This window comes from Cetorhinus maximus, chromosome 9 (assembly GCF_964194155.1).
Source record: "Cetorhinus maximus chromosome 9, sCetMax3.hap1.1, whole genome shotgun sequence".
NCBI classification, from domain to species: Eukaryota; Metazoa; Chordata; class Chondrichthyes; order Lamniformes; family Cetorhinidae; genus Cetorhinus; species Cetorhinus maximus.
In genome coordinates, this window is record NC_135887.1 from 67,916,970 (window position 1) to 67,934,002 (window position 17,033).

Genomic DNA, 17,033 nt, shown 5'->3' on the forward strand with positions numbered 1-17,033 from the left:
GTGTCTGTGTGAGCGAGAGTGTGCCTGTGTGAGCGAGAGTGTGTCTGTGTGCGAGAGTGTGCGTCTGTGTGAGCAAGAGTGTGTCTGTGTGAGCGAGAGTGTGTGTCTGTGTGAGCGAGAGTGTGTCTGTGTGAGCGAGAGTGTGCCTGTGTGAGCGAGAGTGTGTCTGTGTGCGAGAGTGTGCGTCTGTGTGAGCGAGAGTGTGTCTGTGTGCGAGAGTTTGTGTCTGTGTGAGCGAGATTGCTTGTCTATGTGAGCAAGAGATTGTGTCTGTATGAGCGAGAGTCTGTGCCTGTGTGAGCGAGAATGTGTGTGTGTGTCAGCAAGAGTCTGTGTCTGTGAGCGAGAGTGTGTTTCTGTGTGAGTGAGAATATGTGTTTCGTTGAGCGAGACACTGTGTCTTTGAGCGATAGTCTGTGTATGATTGAGCGAGAGCATGTCTATGTGAACGTGAACGTGTGTCTGTGTGAGCGAGAGCATGTTTGAGTGAGCCAGAGTGTGTGTATGTGAGCGAGAGTCTGTGTGTGTGAGAGAGAGTGTGTGTTTGTGTGATCTAGAGTCTGTGTCTGTGTGAGCGAGAGTCTGTCTGTGTGAGCGAGGGCCTGTCTCTGTGTGAGCGAGAATGTGTCTGTGTGAGCGCGAGTGTGTGTTTGTGTGATCTAGAGCCTGTGTCTGTGTGAGCGAGAGTCTGTCTGTGTGAGCGAGAGCCTGTGTCTGTGTGAGCGAGAATGTGTGTCTGTGTGAGCGAGAGCATGTGTCTGTGTGAGCGAGAATGTGTCTGTGTGAGTGCGAGTGTGTGTTTGTGTGAGTGAGAGTCTGTGTCTGTGAGCGAGAGTGTGTGTTTGTGTGAACTAGTCTGTGTCTGTGTGATCGAGAGTCTGTGTCTGTGTGAGCGAGAATGCGTGTGTGTGTGAGTAAGAATCTGTGTCTGTGAGCGAGAGTATATGTCCGTATTAGCGAGAGCGTGTTTGAGTGAGCGAGATTGTGCCTGTGTGAGCGAGAATCTGTGTCTCTGTGATCGAGAATCTGTTTCTGTGTGAGCGAGAGTGTGCCTGTGTGTGAGAGTGTGTGTCTGTGTGAGCGAGATTGCTTGTCTGTGTGAGTGAGAGTCTGTGTCTGTGTGAGCGTGAATGTGTGTGTGTGTGTCAGCAAGAGTCTGTGTCTGTGAGCGAGAGCATGTTTGAGTGAACGAGACTGTGCCTGTGTGAGCAAGAGTCTTTGTCAGTGTGAGCGAGAGTGTGTGTCTGTGTGAGCGAGAGAGTGTGTCTGTGTGAGCGAGAGTGTGTGTCTGTGTGAGTGAGAATGTGTGTCTGTGTGAGCAGGAGCGTGTTTGAGTGAGTGACAGTGTATCTGTGTGAGCGAAAGTCTGTGTCTCTGTGAGCGAGAGTGTTTGTTTGTGTGAGTGAGATTCTGTGTCTGTGAGCGAGAGTGTGTGTCTGTGTGAGCGAGAGTCTGTGTCTCTGTGAGCGAGAGTGTTTGTCTGTGTGAGTGAGATTCTGTGTCTGTGTGAGTGAGAGTGTGTATCTGTGTGAGTGCGAGTCTGTGACTGTGTGAGCGAGAGTGTGTGTCTGTGTGAGCGAGAGTCTGTGTCTGTGTGAGTGAGAGTGTGTGTCTGTGTGAGCGAGTGTCTGTGTCTGTGTGAGCGAGAGTGTGTCTGTGTGAGCGAGAGTGTGTCTGTGTGCGAGAGTGTGCGTCTGTGTGAGCGAGAGTGTGTTTGTGTGCGAGAGTGTGTGTCTGTGTGAGCGAGATTGCTTGTCTGTGTGAGTGAGAGTCTGTGTCTGTGTGAGCGAGAATGTGTGTGTGTGTCAGCAAGAGTCTATGTCTGTGAGCGAGAGTGTGTTTCTGTGTGAGTGAGAATGTGTGTCTGTGTGAGCAGGAGCGTGTTTGAGTGAGTGGCAGTGTATCTGTGTGAGCGAAAGTCTGTGTCTCTGTGATTGAGACCCTGTGTCTGTGTGAGTGAGATTCTGTGTTTGAGTGAGCGAGAGTGTGTGCCTGTGTGAGCGAGAGTTTGTGTCTGTGTGGGCGAGTGTATGTGTCTGTGTGAGTGAGATTCTGTGTCTGTGTGATCGAGAGTCTGTGTCTGTGTGAGCGAGAATGCGTGTGTGTGTGAGTAAGAATCTGTGTCTGTGAGCGAGAGTATATGTCCGTATTAGCGAGAGCGTGTTTGAGTGAGCGAGATTGTGCCTGTGTGAGCGAGAATCTGTGTCTCTGTGATCGAGAATCTGTTTCTGTGTGAGCGAGAGTGTGCCTGTGTGTGAGAGTGTGTGTCTGTGTGAGCGAGATTGCTTGTCTGTGTGAGTGAGAGTCTGTGTCTGTGTGAGCGTGAATGTGTGTGTGTGTGTCAGCAAGAGTCTGTGTCTGTGAGCGAGAGCATGTTTGAGTGAACGAGACTGTGCCTGTGTGAGCAAGAGTCTTTGTCAGTGTGAGCGAGAGTGTGTGTCTGTGTGAGCGAGAGAGTGTGTCTGTGTGAGCGAGAGTGTGTGTCTGTGTGAGTGAGAATGTGTGTCTGTGTGAGCAGGAGCGTGTTTGAGTGAGTGACAGTGTATCTGTGTGAGCGAAAGTCTGTGTCTCTGTGAGCGAGAGTGTTTGTTTGTGTGAGTGAGATTCTGTGTCTGTGAGCGAGAGTGTGTGTCTGTGTGAGCGAGAGTCTGTGTCTCTGTGAGCGAGAGTGTTTGTCTGTGTGAGTGAGATTCTGTGTCTGTGTGAGTGAGAGTGTGTATCTGTGTGAGTGCGAGTCTGTGACTGTGTGAGCGAGAGTGTGTGTCTGTGTGAGCGAGAGTCTGTGTCTGTGTGAGTGAGAGTGTGTGTCTGTGTGAGCGAGTGTCTGTGTCTGTGTGAGCGAGAGTGTGTCTGTGTGAGCGAGAGTGTGTCTGTGTGCGAGAGTGTGCGTCTGTGTGAGCGAGAGTGTGTTTGTGTGCGAGAGTGTGTGTCTGTGTGAGCGAGATTGCTTGTCTGTGTGAGTGAGAGTCTGTGTCTGTGTGAGCGAGAATGTGTGTGTGTGTCAGCAAGAGTCTATGTCTGTGAGCGAGAGTGTGTTTCTGTGTGAGTGAGAATGTGTGTCTGTGTGAGCAGGAGCGTGTTTGAGTGAGTGGCAGTGTATCTGTGTGAGCGAAAGTCTGTGTCTCTGTGATTGAGACCCTGTGTCTGTGTGAGTGAGATTCTGTGTTTGAGTGAGCGAGAGTGTGTGCCTGTGTGAGCGAGAGTTTGTGTCTGTGTGGGCGAGTGTATGTGTCTGTGTGAGTGAGATTCTGTGTCTGTGTGAGCGAGAGTCTGTGTCTGTGTGAGTGAGAGTCTGTGTCTGTGTGAGCGAGAATGTGTGTGTGTGTCAGCAAGGGTCTGTGTCTGTGAGCGAGAGTGTGTTTCTGTGTGAGTGAGAATGTGTCTCTGTGTGAGCAGGAGCGTGTTTGTGTGAGTGACAGTGTATCTGTGTGAGCGAAAGTCTGTGTCTCTGTGATCGAGACCCTGTGTCTGTGTGAGTGAGATTCTGTGTCTGTGTGTGTGACAGTGTGTATCTGTGTGAGTGCGAATCTGTGTTCGTGTGAACGTGTGTGTGTCTGCGAGAGTGTATCTGTGTGAGCGAGAGCTTGTTTGAGTGAGCGAGAGTGTGTCTGTGTGAGCTAGAGTCTGTGTCTATGTGGGCGAGTGTATGTGTCTGTGTGAGCGAGAGTCTGTTTCTGTGTGAGCGAGAGTATGCCTGTGTAAGCGAAAGCGTGTTTGTGTGAGCGAGAGTGCGTGTCTGTGTGAATGAGAGTGTGTGTCTGTGTGAGCGAGAGTCTGTGTCTGTGTGAGCGAGAGTGTGTGTCTGTGTGAGCGAGAGTGTGTGTCTGTGTGAGTGAGAATGTGTGTCTGTGTGAGCAGGAGCGTGTTTGTGTGAGTGACAGTGTATCTGTGTGAGCGAAAGTCTGTGTCTCTGTGATCGAGGCCCTGTGTCTGTGTGAGTGAGATTCTGTGTTTGAGTGAGCGAGAGTGTGTGCCTGTGTGAGTGAGATTCTGTGTCTGTGTGTGTGACAGTGTGTATCTGTGTGAGTGCAAATCTGTGTTTGTGTGAAAGTGTGTGTGTCTGTGAGCGAGAGTGTGTGTCTGTGTGAGCGAGACCCTGTGTCTGTGTGAGTGAGATTCTGTGTTTGAGTGAGCGAGAGTGTGTGCCTGTGTGAGTGAGATTCTGTGTCTGTGTGTGTGCCAGTGTGTATCTGTGTGAGTGTGAATCTGTGATTGTGTGAAAGTGTGTGTGTCTGTGAGAGTGTATCTGTGTGAGCGAGAGTTTGTTTGAGTGAGCAAGAGTCTGTGTCTGGGTGTGTGAGAGTGTGTGTCTGTGTGAGTGAGAGTCTGTGTCTGTGTGAGTGAGAGTGTGTGTCTGTGTGAGCGAGAGTGTGTCTGTGTGAGCAAGAGTCTGTGACTTTGTGAGCGACTGTGTGTGTCTGTGTGAGCGAGAGTGTGTCTGTGTGCGAGAGTGTGCGTCTGTGTAAGCGAGAGTGTGTCTGTGTGCGAGAGTGTGTGTCTGTGTGAGCGAGATTGCTTGTCTGTGTGAGTGAGAGTCTGTGTCTATGTGAGCGAGAATGTGTATGTGTGTCAGCAAGAGTCTGTGTCCGTGAGCGAGAGCATGTTTGAGTGAGCGAGACTGTGCCTGTGTGAGCAAGATTCTGTGTCTGTGTGAGTGAGAATGTGTGTCTGTGTGAGCAGGAGCGTGTTTGAGTGAGTGACAGTGTATCTGTCTGAGCGAAAGTCTGTGTCTCTGTTATCGAGACCCTGTGTCTGTGTGAGTGAGATTCCCTGTTTGAGCGAGCGAGAGTGTGTGTCTGTGTGAGCGAGAGTCTGTGTCTGTGTGAGCGAGAATGTGTGTGTGTGTCAGCAAGAGTCTATGTCTGTGAGCGAGAGTGTGTTTCTGTGTGAGTGAGAATGTGTGTCTGTGTGAGCAGGAGCGTGTTTGAGTGAGTGACATTGTATCCGTGTGAGCGAAAGTCTGTGTCTCTGTGATCGAGAACCTGTGTCTGTGTGAATGAGATTTTGTGTTTGAGTGAGCGAGAGTGTGTGCCTGTGTGAGATTCTGTGTCTGTGTGTGTGACAGTGTGTATCTGTGTGAGTGCGATTCTGTGTTTGTGTGCAAGTGTGTGTGTCTGCGAGAGTGTATCTGTGTGAGCGAGAGCTTGTTTGAGTGAGTGAGAGTGTGTGTCTGTGTGAGCTAGAGTCTGTTTCTGTGTGAGTGAGAGTCTGTGTCTGTGTGAGCAAGAGTGTGTGTCTGTGTGAGCGAGAGTGTGTCTGTGTGAGCGAGAGTGTGTCTGTGTGAGCTAGAGTCTGTTTCTGTGTGGGCAAGAGTATGTGTCTGTGTGAGCGAGTGTGTCTGTGTGGGCGAGTGTATGTGTCTGTGTGAGCTAGAGTCTGTGTCTGTGTGAGCGAGAGTATGTCCGTGTGAGCGAGAGTGTGTCTGTGTGCGAGAGTGTGTGTCTGTGTGAGCGAGTTTGCTTGTCTGTGTGAGCGAGAGTCTGTGTCTGTGTGAGCGAGAATGTGTGTCTGTGTGAGCGAGAGTGTGTGTCTGTGTGAGTGAGAATATGTGTCTGTGTGAGCAGGAGCGTGTTTGAGTGAGTGACAGTGTATCTGTGTGAGCGAAAGTCTGTGTCTCTGTGATCGGGACCCTGCGTCTGTGTTAGTGAGATCCTGTGTTTGAGTGAGCGAGAGTGTGTGTCTGTGTGAGCGAGAGGCTGTTTCTGTGTGGGCGAGAGTATGTGTCTGTGTGAGTGAGAGTATGCCTGTGTAAGCGAGAGCGTGTTTGTGTGAGCGAGAGTCTGTGCCTGTGTGAGAGAGAATGTGTGTCTGTGTGAGCAAGAGTCTGTGTCTGTGTGAGCGAGAGTGTTTGTCTGTGTGAGTGAGATTCTCTGTCTGTGTGAGTGAGAGTGTGTATCTGTGTGAGTGCGAGTCTGTGTCTGTGTGAGGGAGAGTGTGTGTCTGTGTGAGCGAGAGTGTGTGTCTGTGTGAGTGAGAATGTGTGTCTGTGTGAGCAGGAGCGTGTTTGAGTGAGTGACAGTGTATCTGTGTGAGCGAAAGCCTGTGTCTCTGTGATCAAGACCCTGTGTCTGTGTGAGTGAGATTCTGTGTTTGAGTGAGCGAGAGTGTGTATCTGTGTGAGTGCGAATCTGTGTTTGTGTGAAAGTTTTTGTGTCTGCCAGAGTGTATCTGTGTGAGCGAGAGCTTGTTTGAGTGAGCGAGAGTGTGTCTGTGTGAGCTAGAGTCTGTTTCTGTGTGGGTGAGAGTATGTGTCTGTGTGAGCAAGAGTGTGTCTGTGTGAGCGAGAGTATGCCTGTGTAAGAGAGAGAGTGTTTGTGTGAGCGAGAGTCTGTGTCTGTGTGAGAGAGGATGTGTGTCTGTGTGAGCAAGAGTCTGTGTCTCTGTGATCGAGAGTGTTTGGGTGAGTGAGATTCTGTGTCTGTGTGAGTGAGAGTGTGTATCTGTGTGAGTGCGAGTCTGTGTCTGTGTGAGCGAGAGTGTGTGTCTGTGTGACCGAGCGTCTGTGTCTGTGTGAGTGAGAGTGTGTGTCTGTGTGAGCGAGAGTCTGTGTCTTTGTGAGCGTGAGTGTGTGTCTTTGTGAGCGAGAGTATGTCTGTGTGCGAGAGTGTGCATCTGTGTGAGCGAGAATGTGTCTGTGTGCGAGAGTGTGTGTCTGTGTGAGCAAGATTGCTTGTCTGTGTGAGTGAGAGTCTGTGTCTGTGTGAGCGAGAATGTGTGTGTGTGTCAGCAAGAGTCTGTGTCTGTGAGCGAGAGTGTGTTTCTGTGTGAGCGAGAATGTGTGTCTGTGTGAGCAGGAGTCTGTGTCTCTTTGGGGGCATGAGTGTGTGTCTGTGTGAACGTGAATGTGTGTCTGTGTGCGCGAGAGCGTGTTTGAGTGAGCCAGAGTGTGTGTATGTGAGCGAGAGTCTGTCTGTGTCTGCGAGCGTGTTTCTGTGTGAGAGTGTGTGTCTGTCTGAGCCCAATTAGGTTGGAGATGAGGAGGAATATCTTCTCGGAGGGTTCTTAGTGAATGGAATTCTCTTCCACAGAGAGCAGGGGAGGCTGGGTCATTGAATGTATTCTAGGCTGAGTTAGACAGTGTTTTGATTGTGAGGAGAGTCAAAGTGAATTGGGGACAGACAGGAAAGTGGAATTAAAGCCCCATCAGATCAGCCATGATCTTATTGAAAGGCCGAGCAGGCTTGATGGGCTGATTGGCCTACCCTTGCACCTAATTCTTGTGATTTTCTGATTTTATGTTTGAGTGCATGGCGTATATCCTGTGTCTGTGTGTACACATGTTTTGTGTGAGCATAATACTTTATCACCAGAGTCAAGGGGCAACAACACGGTCCCCTGTTGTCAATGGCACTTTCCAATATGAAGCCAATGATCTTTGGAGATTATATGGACAACGAGGAGTATATTTTTGAAGCTGCTGTCTCAGAATGAAAGGCAAATCTTGCATTTCTGTGGTGGCCATCATTGCCCTAGGATGTGGCCTCTTAGCTCTGAAGAAGAATCATGCGGACTCGAAATGTTAACTTTGTTTTTCTCGCCACAAATGCTGTTAGACCTGCTGAGTTTTTCCAGCAGTTTCTGTGTGTTTAATACATGCCTGTTTTCACACTCATGTGTACATGCAGGGCCAGGGAGAAAAATCATGGGCTTCCCCTGTTCCTGGTCCCTTTCCCCACCCCCTGCCCTGGAACCCTCCCCCTCAATCATGGATGCTATTTTTTCCCTCCTTCAAGATTCACTAATCAACTCACCAAGCAACCACAGAAAGGTCCGAGTAAATGATAACACCCATTGTTGGCATCCAAATATCGTCCAATATATATGCAGCATGGGTCATTATCAAGAGTAGCAATGATATAATGCGGTGTTAGTTTGTGTGCTATAGGTGATCCCACAGCAGCTACTAAACAAACCACAAGGTATAAATTTTATTTTAACGGCATATCATGCAATATTATCAATTTGACAGGACACCATTCCATTAATTGTAACAATGTTATAAATGTTATAAATATATCATGCACCATGTTATAGATATACAATGCATAATGTTATAAACACAATAACACTGATTTCATTGACCGCCTCATTAACATGTTCTGTACATTGCACCAGGCACAGTGACAATAAATCCATAAGCTACTGCAGATATTGGAAATCTGAAATAAAAACAAAAAATGCTGCTAAAACTCAGCAGGTCAGGCAGCATCTGTGACGAGAAACAGTTAACATTTCACATTGATGATCTTTCATCAGAACAGTAAATTCATATTCCAGAGAAAGATTTAATACTTGCAACCCAGATTGCAAGAAAACCACTAGCTTTTGTTTTATATATTTTGACTACCTGTTCTGAACGGAAAAAAAAAGATTGTCTCCATATTCAATATTCAAACAGAATATTGACTCCGCTGTGTCAGTGAGCGAGTTGGAGGCAGAGCAGGGCTTGGAGTATTCAAACTCTTGAGCAAAGTAACAGTTTGCAGCAGGATTATTTCCCCAGCAAAATGCAATAAGTGAGGGATAGCTTCCTAATACAAATTAGATTCACAAAATCAAGAGAATTGCTAGATTCCAGGTGTTATTGATGGGAGAATAGCTCAATCATTTCCATTCTGGCTGGATTATGTAACTAGTCACCACTAAATGGAGCCCCTAATATTAAGCACGATGTCACATGTTTATAGAGATCAATAAAACATCTTGTCTTGCTGGTAAAATATCGAAGCAGCACCCGACCATTCGGATGAGTCAAAGGCCCCTACCAGACCTTTGGCCATGTGGAAGATTAGGCGATGAGGCCGGGAGGGGAAGTCCCCTGGGCCACAGACACCATCGTTGATGATGTCGAGGGATTGGACTGGTGGAGAACGTCAGGAGTCAGAGAAGAGGTCGGGAGGGAAGGACCTTTGTGGGATGGGGGTGAGGGAGTGGGCTGGGGAAGTAAAGTAAATGTAGAGACAAAGCCAGGCACTTAGCTTGATCTCTAGTAGGCTCCAGCCAGAGCCACAGCCAGAGCCAGAGAAGAAAGCAAACACAGCACCCCAGTCCAATCTAGCATGTCCTACTGGGCCAATCATTGCTGCTGTTCAGGCTGAATAGCCTGTCAATCAGGAGGTCTGATAGGCTGCTTTGGACCATCTAGATTGACGGGCTACTCAGCCAATGAGCCCAGGCCCTGGCGATTAGCACTATCTGCACCCTCCTCTCCTGGGCACTGTGTACAAGCCTGTTTGAAGGTGTGGACACATGTGATTGTGCCTCAACCAGCAGAACCTGAGGAACTTTACCTCATATATCAGGAAGGTATCCCCAACATCTCGATGGAACACAATTGGCACATCAGATTGAGGTCCCCAAAACGTGTCTGCAACCAAAGAACAACCAATGAGCACAATGCATGATAATCTGGTCCATCCCCACACACATTCATCTGCATCAACATCAGTCCATTCACCAAGAGTCTCAGAGACACTCATATAGCAACTAAAAATCATGGACACGTGCAGTCCGAAATGAAATGTGAGTAACACAGTCAGTGATTAAATCTAGTTGATAAATACTGTCAATGATTAACATTATTGAGTATAGCCACTATGTAAAGTTCATGTGTAAATAGTCAGTAATTATGAATAGGCTGGCTGGAATCTTATCCACATAGTCACTGCCAGAATGGCAGGATCATATTCCAGTCAGGAAGGCAATCACATATTGAATGGGCTTGGCGAGGCTTTTTCCTGGAGTAACACCATTAACATCCTGCCTCTGGACTTAGCCACCAGTTCAGCTCCATTCTATTTCTAATAAAGAAACCCCAGCATAGGGGTAACAAGGGTGGTCACCAGGGCCAGAATTTACATTGGGCTGAGGGGCTTGAGAGTGGACACGAGCGTGCCAGCGTTTCTGTGCTATTGTCCCATTTGCCAGTTCACTGGCATGTTGATGCCCCTGGCATACTCTCCTGGAGGTTATTTCGGGGGAGTGAGGGTGGGTGGTCACAGAGGCAAGCAGCCAATTACATCAGCTAGATTGTGTATTGATGGCTCTCATCAGGCACTGCAATTTTCCTGATGGCAGTGCCCCCTCATCCCCAAACCCCATGTAAACACCCCCCCACCCCCCCGACAAACAACCTCCACTGAGGCTGCAGCCGAGCCTATGGATAGAGACAGCCTGCTGGAGGAAAGCAGTTGATGCCTCATTTACTTGGCCCCCCAACCCAACAGCCATGGTTAATTGCCAGAGGGCCATGGCTGCAGCCACGGGCCATCCTGTGAAGGGGTTCAGCTCCACAATGCTGATCGCCTGACAGCTGTGGCCTCTTGCTGGTTTAAACGTTCTACAGTGTTCAGCGGTTGCCTCCACCTTGAGGAGCCTTCATGTTCTCACACCTACATCCGCAGTGCCCACCTCTCCCAGCGGCCCTCATGCTCGGGCACTTTGATTGGCTCTCCCAGCTGTGGGGCCTGCCCATTGTCCTTAATAAGACAGGGCTGCCAGATGCAGCCTGTTATTGGACAGGGTTCACAGACACAGCCTGTTAATTGGACAGGGCTCCCAAACACAGACTGTTATTGGGCAGGGTTCCCAGACGCAGCCTGTTATTGGACAGGGCTCCCAGACGCAGCCTGTTAATTGGACAGGGCTCCCAGACACAGACTGTTATTGGGCAGGGTTCCCAGACGCAGCCTGTTATTGGACAGGGCTCCCAGACACAGCCTGTTAATTGGACAGGGTTCCCAGACACAGACTGTTATTGGGCAGGGTTCCCAGACACAGCCTGTTATTGGACAGCGCACCCAGATGCAGCCTGTTATTGGACAGGGTTCACAGACACAGCCTGTTAATTGGACAGGGCTCACAGACGCAGCCTGTAATTGGACAGGGTTCACAGACACAGCCTGTTAATTGGACAGGGTTCCCAGACACAGACTGTTATTGGACAGGGTTCACAGACACAGACTGCTAATGGGACAGGGCTCCCAGACGCAGCCTGTTATTGGATAGGGTTCACAGACACAGCCTGTTAATTGGACAGGGCTCCCAGGCGAAGCCTGTTATTTGACAGGGCGCCCAGACGCAGCCTGTTATTGGACAGGGTTCACAGACACAGCCTGTTAATTGGACAAGGCTCCCAGACACAGCCTGTAATTGGACAGGGTTCACAGACACAGCCTGTTAATTGGACAGGGCTCCCAAACACAGCCTGTAATTGGACAGGGTTCACAGACACAGCTTGTTAATTGGACAGGGCTCCCAGACGCAGCCTGTTATTGGACAGGGTTCACAGACACAGCCTGTTAATTGGACAGGGCTCCCAGGCACAGCCTGTTAATTGGACAGGGCTCCCAGGCACAGCCTGTTAATTGGACAGGGCTCCCAGACACAGCCTGATAATTGGACTGGGCTCCCAGACACATCCTGTTAATTGGACAGGGCTCCCAGTCACAGCCTTTTAAATGGACAGGGTTCCCAGTCACAGCCTGTTATTGGACTGGGCTCCCAGACACAGCCTTTTAAATGGACAGGGTTCCCAGTCACAGCCTGTTATTGGACAGGGTTTCCAGACAGCCTGTTAATTGGAAAGGTCCCACTCGCAGCCTGTTAATTGGACAGGGTTACCAGATGCAGCCAATTAATTGGACAGGGTTCGCAAACACAGCCTGTTAGTTGGACAGGGCTCCCAGACACAGCCTCTTAATTGGACAGGGCTCCCAGGAACAGCCTGATAATTAGACAGGGCTCCCAGACACATTCTGTTATTGGTCAGGGCTCCCAGACACAGCCTGTGGTTGGGCAGGGCTCCCAGACGCAGCCTGTTATTGGACAGGGCTCCCAGACACAGCCTGTTAATTGGGCAGGCTCCCAGGTGCAGCCTGTTAATTGGGCAGGCTCCCAGGTGCAGCCTGTTAATTGGACAGGGCTCCCAGGTGCAGCCTATTAATTGGACCGGGCTCCCAGTGGCAGCCTGTTAATTGGACAGGGCTCCAAAACACAGCCTTTTAATTGGACAGGGCTTCCAGGCGCAGCCTGTTAATTGGACAGGGCTCCAAAACACAGCCAGTTATTTAGACCAGGCTCCCAGGTGCAGCCTTTTAATTTGACAGGGTCCCCTGACGCAGCCTGTTATTGTACAGGGCACACAGGCACAGCCCGTTAATTGGACAGGAACCCCAGATGCAGCATGATATTGGACAGGGTCCCCTGACGCAGCCTGTTAATTAGACTGGGCTCCTTGACACAGCCTGTTATTGTACAGGGCACACAGGCACAGCCCGTTAATTGGACAGGGCTCCAAGACACAGCCTGTTAATTGGACAGGAACCCCAGATGCAGCATGATATTGGACAGGGTCCCCTGACGCAGCCTGTTAATTAGACTGGGCTCCTTGACACAGCCTGTTATTGTACAGGGCACACAGGCACAGCCCGTTAATTGGACAGGGCTCCATGACACAGCCTGTTAATTGAGCAGGGCTCCCAGGGACAGGCTGTTAATTGGACAGGGATCCCAGACGCAGTCTGTTCTTTGGGCAGGGCTCCCAGACGCAGCCTGTTATTGGACAGGGTTCACAGACACAGCCTATTAATTGGACAGGGCTCACAGACGCAGCCTGTAATTGGACAGGGTTCACAGACACAGACTGTTAATTGGACAGGGCTCCCAGACGCAGCCTGTTATTGGACAGGGTTCACAGACACAGCCTGTTAATTGGACATGGCTCCCAGGCGAAGCCTGTTATTGGACAGGGCACGCAGACACAGCCCGTTATTGGACAGGGTTCACAGACACAGCCTGTTAATTGGACAAGGCTCCCAGACACAGCCTGTAATTAGACAGGGTTCCCAGACAAAGCCTGTTATTGGATAGGGATCCCAGATGCAGCCTATTAATCAGACAGGGCTCCAAGACGCAGCCTGTTAATTGGACAGGGCTCCCAGATGGAGCCTGTTATTGGACAGGGTTCACAGACACAGCCTGTTAATTGGACAAGGCTCCCAGACACAGCCTGTAATTAGACAGGGTTCCCAGACAAAGCCTGTTATTGGATAGGGATCCCAGATGCAGCCTATTAATCAGACAGGGCTCCAAGACGCAGCCTGTTAATTGGACAGGGCTCCCAGATGGAGCCTGTTATTGGACAGGGTTCACAGACACAGACTGTTAATTGGACAGGGCTCCCAGATGCAGCCTGTTATTGGACAGGGTTCACAGACACAGCCTGTTAATTGGACAGGGATCCCAGGGACACCCAGTTAACTGGGCAGGGCTCCAAGACGCAGCCTGTTAATTGAGCAGGGTTCCCAGACGCAGCCTGTTAATTGGACAGGGCTCCCAGACGCAGCCTATTAATTGGACTGGGTTCGCAGGTGCAGCCTGTTAATTGGACAGGGCTCCAAAACACAGCCTATTAACTGGACAGGGCTCCCAAGGTGCCGCCTATTAATTGGACAGGGCTCCCAGATGCAGCCTATTAATTGGACAGGGCTCCAAGACACAGCCTGTTAATTGGACAGGTCTCCCAGAGACAGCCATTTAAGTGAACAGGGCTGCCAGGCGCAGCCTATTAATTGGCGAGTGCTCCCAGACACAGCCTGTTAATTGTACAGGGCTCCCAGGTGCAGCCTGTTCATTGGACAGTGTTCCCAGACGCAGCCTGTTAATCGGACAGGGCTCACAGACACAGCCTGTTAATTGTACAGGGTTCCCAGGTGCAGCCTGTTATTGGACAGTGTTCCCAGACGCAGCCTGTTAATTGGACAGGTCTCCCTGATACAGCCAGTCAATTGGACAGGGCTCCCAGACGCAGCCTGTTAATTGGACAGGGATCCCAGATGCAGCCTGTTATTGGTCAAGGCTCCCAGACAAAGCCTGTTATGGGACAGGATGCCCAGACACAGCCTGTTAATTGGACAGGGCTCACAGACGCAGCCTGTAATTGGACAGGGTTCCCAGACACAGACTGTTAATTGGACAGTGTTCACAGACACAGACTGTTAATTGGACAGGGCTCCCAGACGCAGCCTGTTATTGGACAGGGTTCACAGACACAGCCTGTTAATTGGACAGGGCTCCCAGGCGAAGCCTGTTATTGGACAGGGTGCGCAGATGCAGCCTGTTATTGGACAGGGTTCACAGACACAGCCTGTTAATTGGACAAGGCTCCCAGACAAAGCCTGTTATTGGATAGGGATCCCAGATGCAGCCTATTAATCAGACAGGGCTCCAAGACGCAGCCTGTTAATTGGACAGGACTCCCAGACGGAGCCTGTTATTGGACAGGGTTCACAGACACAGACTATTAATTGGACAGGGATCCCAGGGACACCCAGTTAACTGGGCAGGGCTCCAAGACGCAGCCTGTTAATTGAGCAGGGTTCCCAGACGCAGCCTGTTAATTGGACAGGGCTCTCAGACGCAGCCTATTAATTGGACTGGGTTCGCAGGTGCAGCCTGTTAATTGGACAGGGCTCCAAAACACAGCCTATTAATTGGACAGGGCTCCCAAGGTGCCGCCTATTAATTGGACAGGGCTCCCAGATGCAGCCTGTTAATTGGACAGGGCTCCAAGACACAGCCTGTTAGTTGGACAGGTCTCCCAGAGACAGCCATTTAAGTGAACAGGGCTGCCAGGCGCAGCCTATTAATTGGCGACTGCTCCCAGACACAGCCTGTTAATTGTACAGGGTTCCCAGATGCAGCCTGTTAATCGGACAGGGCTCCCAGACACAGCCTGTTAATTGTACAGGGCTCCCAGGTGCAGCCTGTTATTGGACAGTGTTCCCAGACGCAGCCTGTTAATTGGACAGGTCTCCCTGATACAGCCAGTCAATTGGACAGGGCTCCCAGACGCAGCCTGTTAATTGGACAGGGATCCCAGATGCAGCCTGTTATTGGTCAAGGCTCCCAGACAAAGCCTGTTATGGGACAGGATGCCCAGACACAGCCTGTTAATTGGACAGGGCTCCCAGACGCAGACTGTAATTGGACAGTGTTCCCAGACACAGACTGTTAATCAGACAGGGCTCCCAGACGCAGCCTGTTATTGGACAGGGTTCACAGACACAGCCTGTTAATTGGACAAGGCTCCCAGACAAAGCCTGTTATTGGATAGGGATCCCAGATGCAGCCTATTAATCAGACAGGACTCCAAGACGCAGCCTGTTAATTGGGCAGGGCTCCCAGACGGAGCCTGTTATTGGACAGGGTTCACAGACACAGCCTGTTAATTGGACAGGGATCCCAGGGACACCCAGTTAACTGGGCAGGGCTCCAAGACGCAGCCTGTTAATTGAGCAGGGCTCCCAGACGCAGCCTGTTAATTGGACTGGGTTCGCAGGTGCAGCCTGTTAATTGGACAGGGCTCCAAAACACAGCCTATTAACTGGACAGGGCTCCCAAGGTGCCGCCTATTAATTGGACAGGGCTCCCAGATGCAGCCTATTAATTGGACAGGGCTCCAAGACACAGCCTGTTAATTGTACAGGGCTCCCAGGTGCAGCCTGTTAATTGGACAATGTTCCCAGACGCAGCCTGTTAATCGGACAGGGCTCCCAGACACAGCCTGTTAATTGTACAGGGCTCCCAGGTGCAGCCTGCTTTTGGACAGTGTTCCCAGACGCAGCCTGTTAATTGGACAGGTCTCCCTGATACAGCCAGTCAATTGGACAGGGCTCCCAGACGCAGCCTATTAATTGGACAGGGATCCCAGATGCAGCCTGTTATTGGTCAAGGCTCCCAGACAAAGCCTGTTATGGGACAGGGATGCCCAGACACAGCCTGTTAATTGGACAGGGCTCTGAGACACAGCCTGTTAATTGTACAGGGCTGCCAGACACAGCCTGTTAATTGGGCAGGGCTCCAATATGCAGCCTGTTCATTGGGCAGGGCTCCCATACGCAGCCTGTTAATTGAACAAGGCTCCCAGACGCAGCCAGTTAATTGGACAGGTCTCCCAGACACAGCCTATTAATTGGACAGGGCTTCCAGACACAGCCTGTTAATTGGACAGGGCTCCAAAACACAGCCTGTTAATTCGACAGGGCTTCCAGGTGCAGCCTTCTAATTCGACAGGGATCGTAGACACAGCCTATTAATTGGACAGGGTTCCCAGACACAGCCTGTGATTGGACAGGGCTCCCAGACGCAGCCTGTTAATTGGTCAGTATTCCCAGATGCAGCCAGTTAATTGGACAGGGCTCACAAACACAGCCTGTTAGTTGGACAGGGTCCCCTGACGCAGCCTGTTAATTGGACTGGGCTCCTTGACACAGCCTGTTATTGTGCATGGCAGACAGGCACAGCCCATTAATTGAACAGGGCTCCAAGACACAGCCTGTTAATTGGACAGGAATCCCAGATGCAGCCTGTTAATTGGACTGGGCTGCCAGACACTGCCTGATAATTGGGCAGTGCTCCCAGATTCAGTCTTTTCATTGGACAGGGCTCCCAGGCACAGCCTCTTAATTGGACAGGGCTCCCAGCCACAGCCTGATAATGAGACAGGGCTCCCAGATACATTCTGTTATTGGACAGAGCTTCCAGTAACAGCCTGTTATTGGTCAGGTCTCCCAGACAGAGCCTGTTATTGGACAGGATTCCCAGAAACAGACTGTTATTTGACAGGGCTCCCAGACACAGCCTGTTATTGGACTGGGCTTCCAGACACAGCCTGTTAATTGGACAGGTCCCACTCGCAGCCTGTTAATTGGACAGGGTTACCAGATGCAGCCAATTAATTGGACAGGGCTCACAAACACAGCCTGTTATTTGGACAGGTCTCCCAGACGCAGTCTGTTAATTGGACAGGACTCGCAAACACGGTGTGTTATTGGACAGGGCTCTCAGACGCAGCCTATTAATTGTACAGGGCTCCCAGATACAAGCTGTTAATTGGACAGGGTTCCCAGACACAGCCTGTGATCGGACCGGGTTCCCAGACGCAGCATGTTATTTGGACAGGGCTCCCAGACGCAGCCTATTAATTGGACAGGGCTCCCAGATACAGGCTGTTAATTGGACAGGGTTCCCAG

The 17,033-nt window shown here is 50.5% G+C and overlaps 1 protein-coding gene and 1 long non-coding RNA gene across 2 annotated transcripts in view; both read right to left on the minus strand.

Annotated features, from left to right (window-relative positions):
- Nucleotides 1-17,033, minus strand: part of LOC144684701 (uncharacterized) — a 466,848-nt gene that overhangs the window by 11,976 nt on the left and 437,839 nt on the right. The window lies entirely within an intron of this gene.
- LOC144684700 (protein FAM180A) overlaps nt 1-17,033 on the minus strand; it is a 46,826-nt gene that overhangs the window by 11,976 nt on the left and 17,817 nt on the right. The window contains exon 2 of the mRNA XM_078548827.1: nt 9,291-9,367. Within this exon, the coding sequence (XP_078404953.1) occupies nt 9,291-9,367 (77 nt within the window). The remainder of the gene's footprint in view (nt 1-9,290; nt 9,368-17,033) is intronic.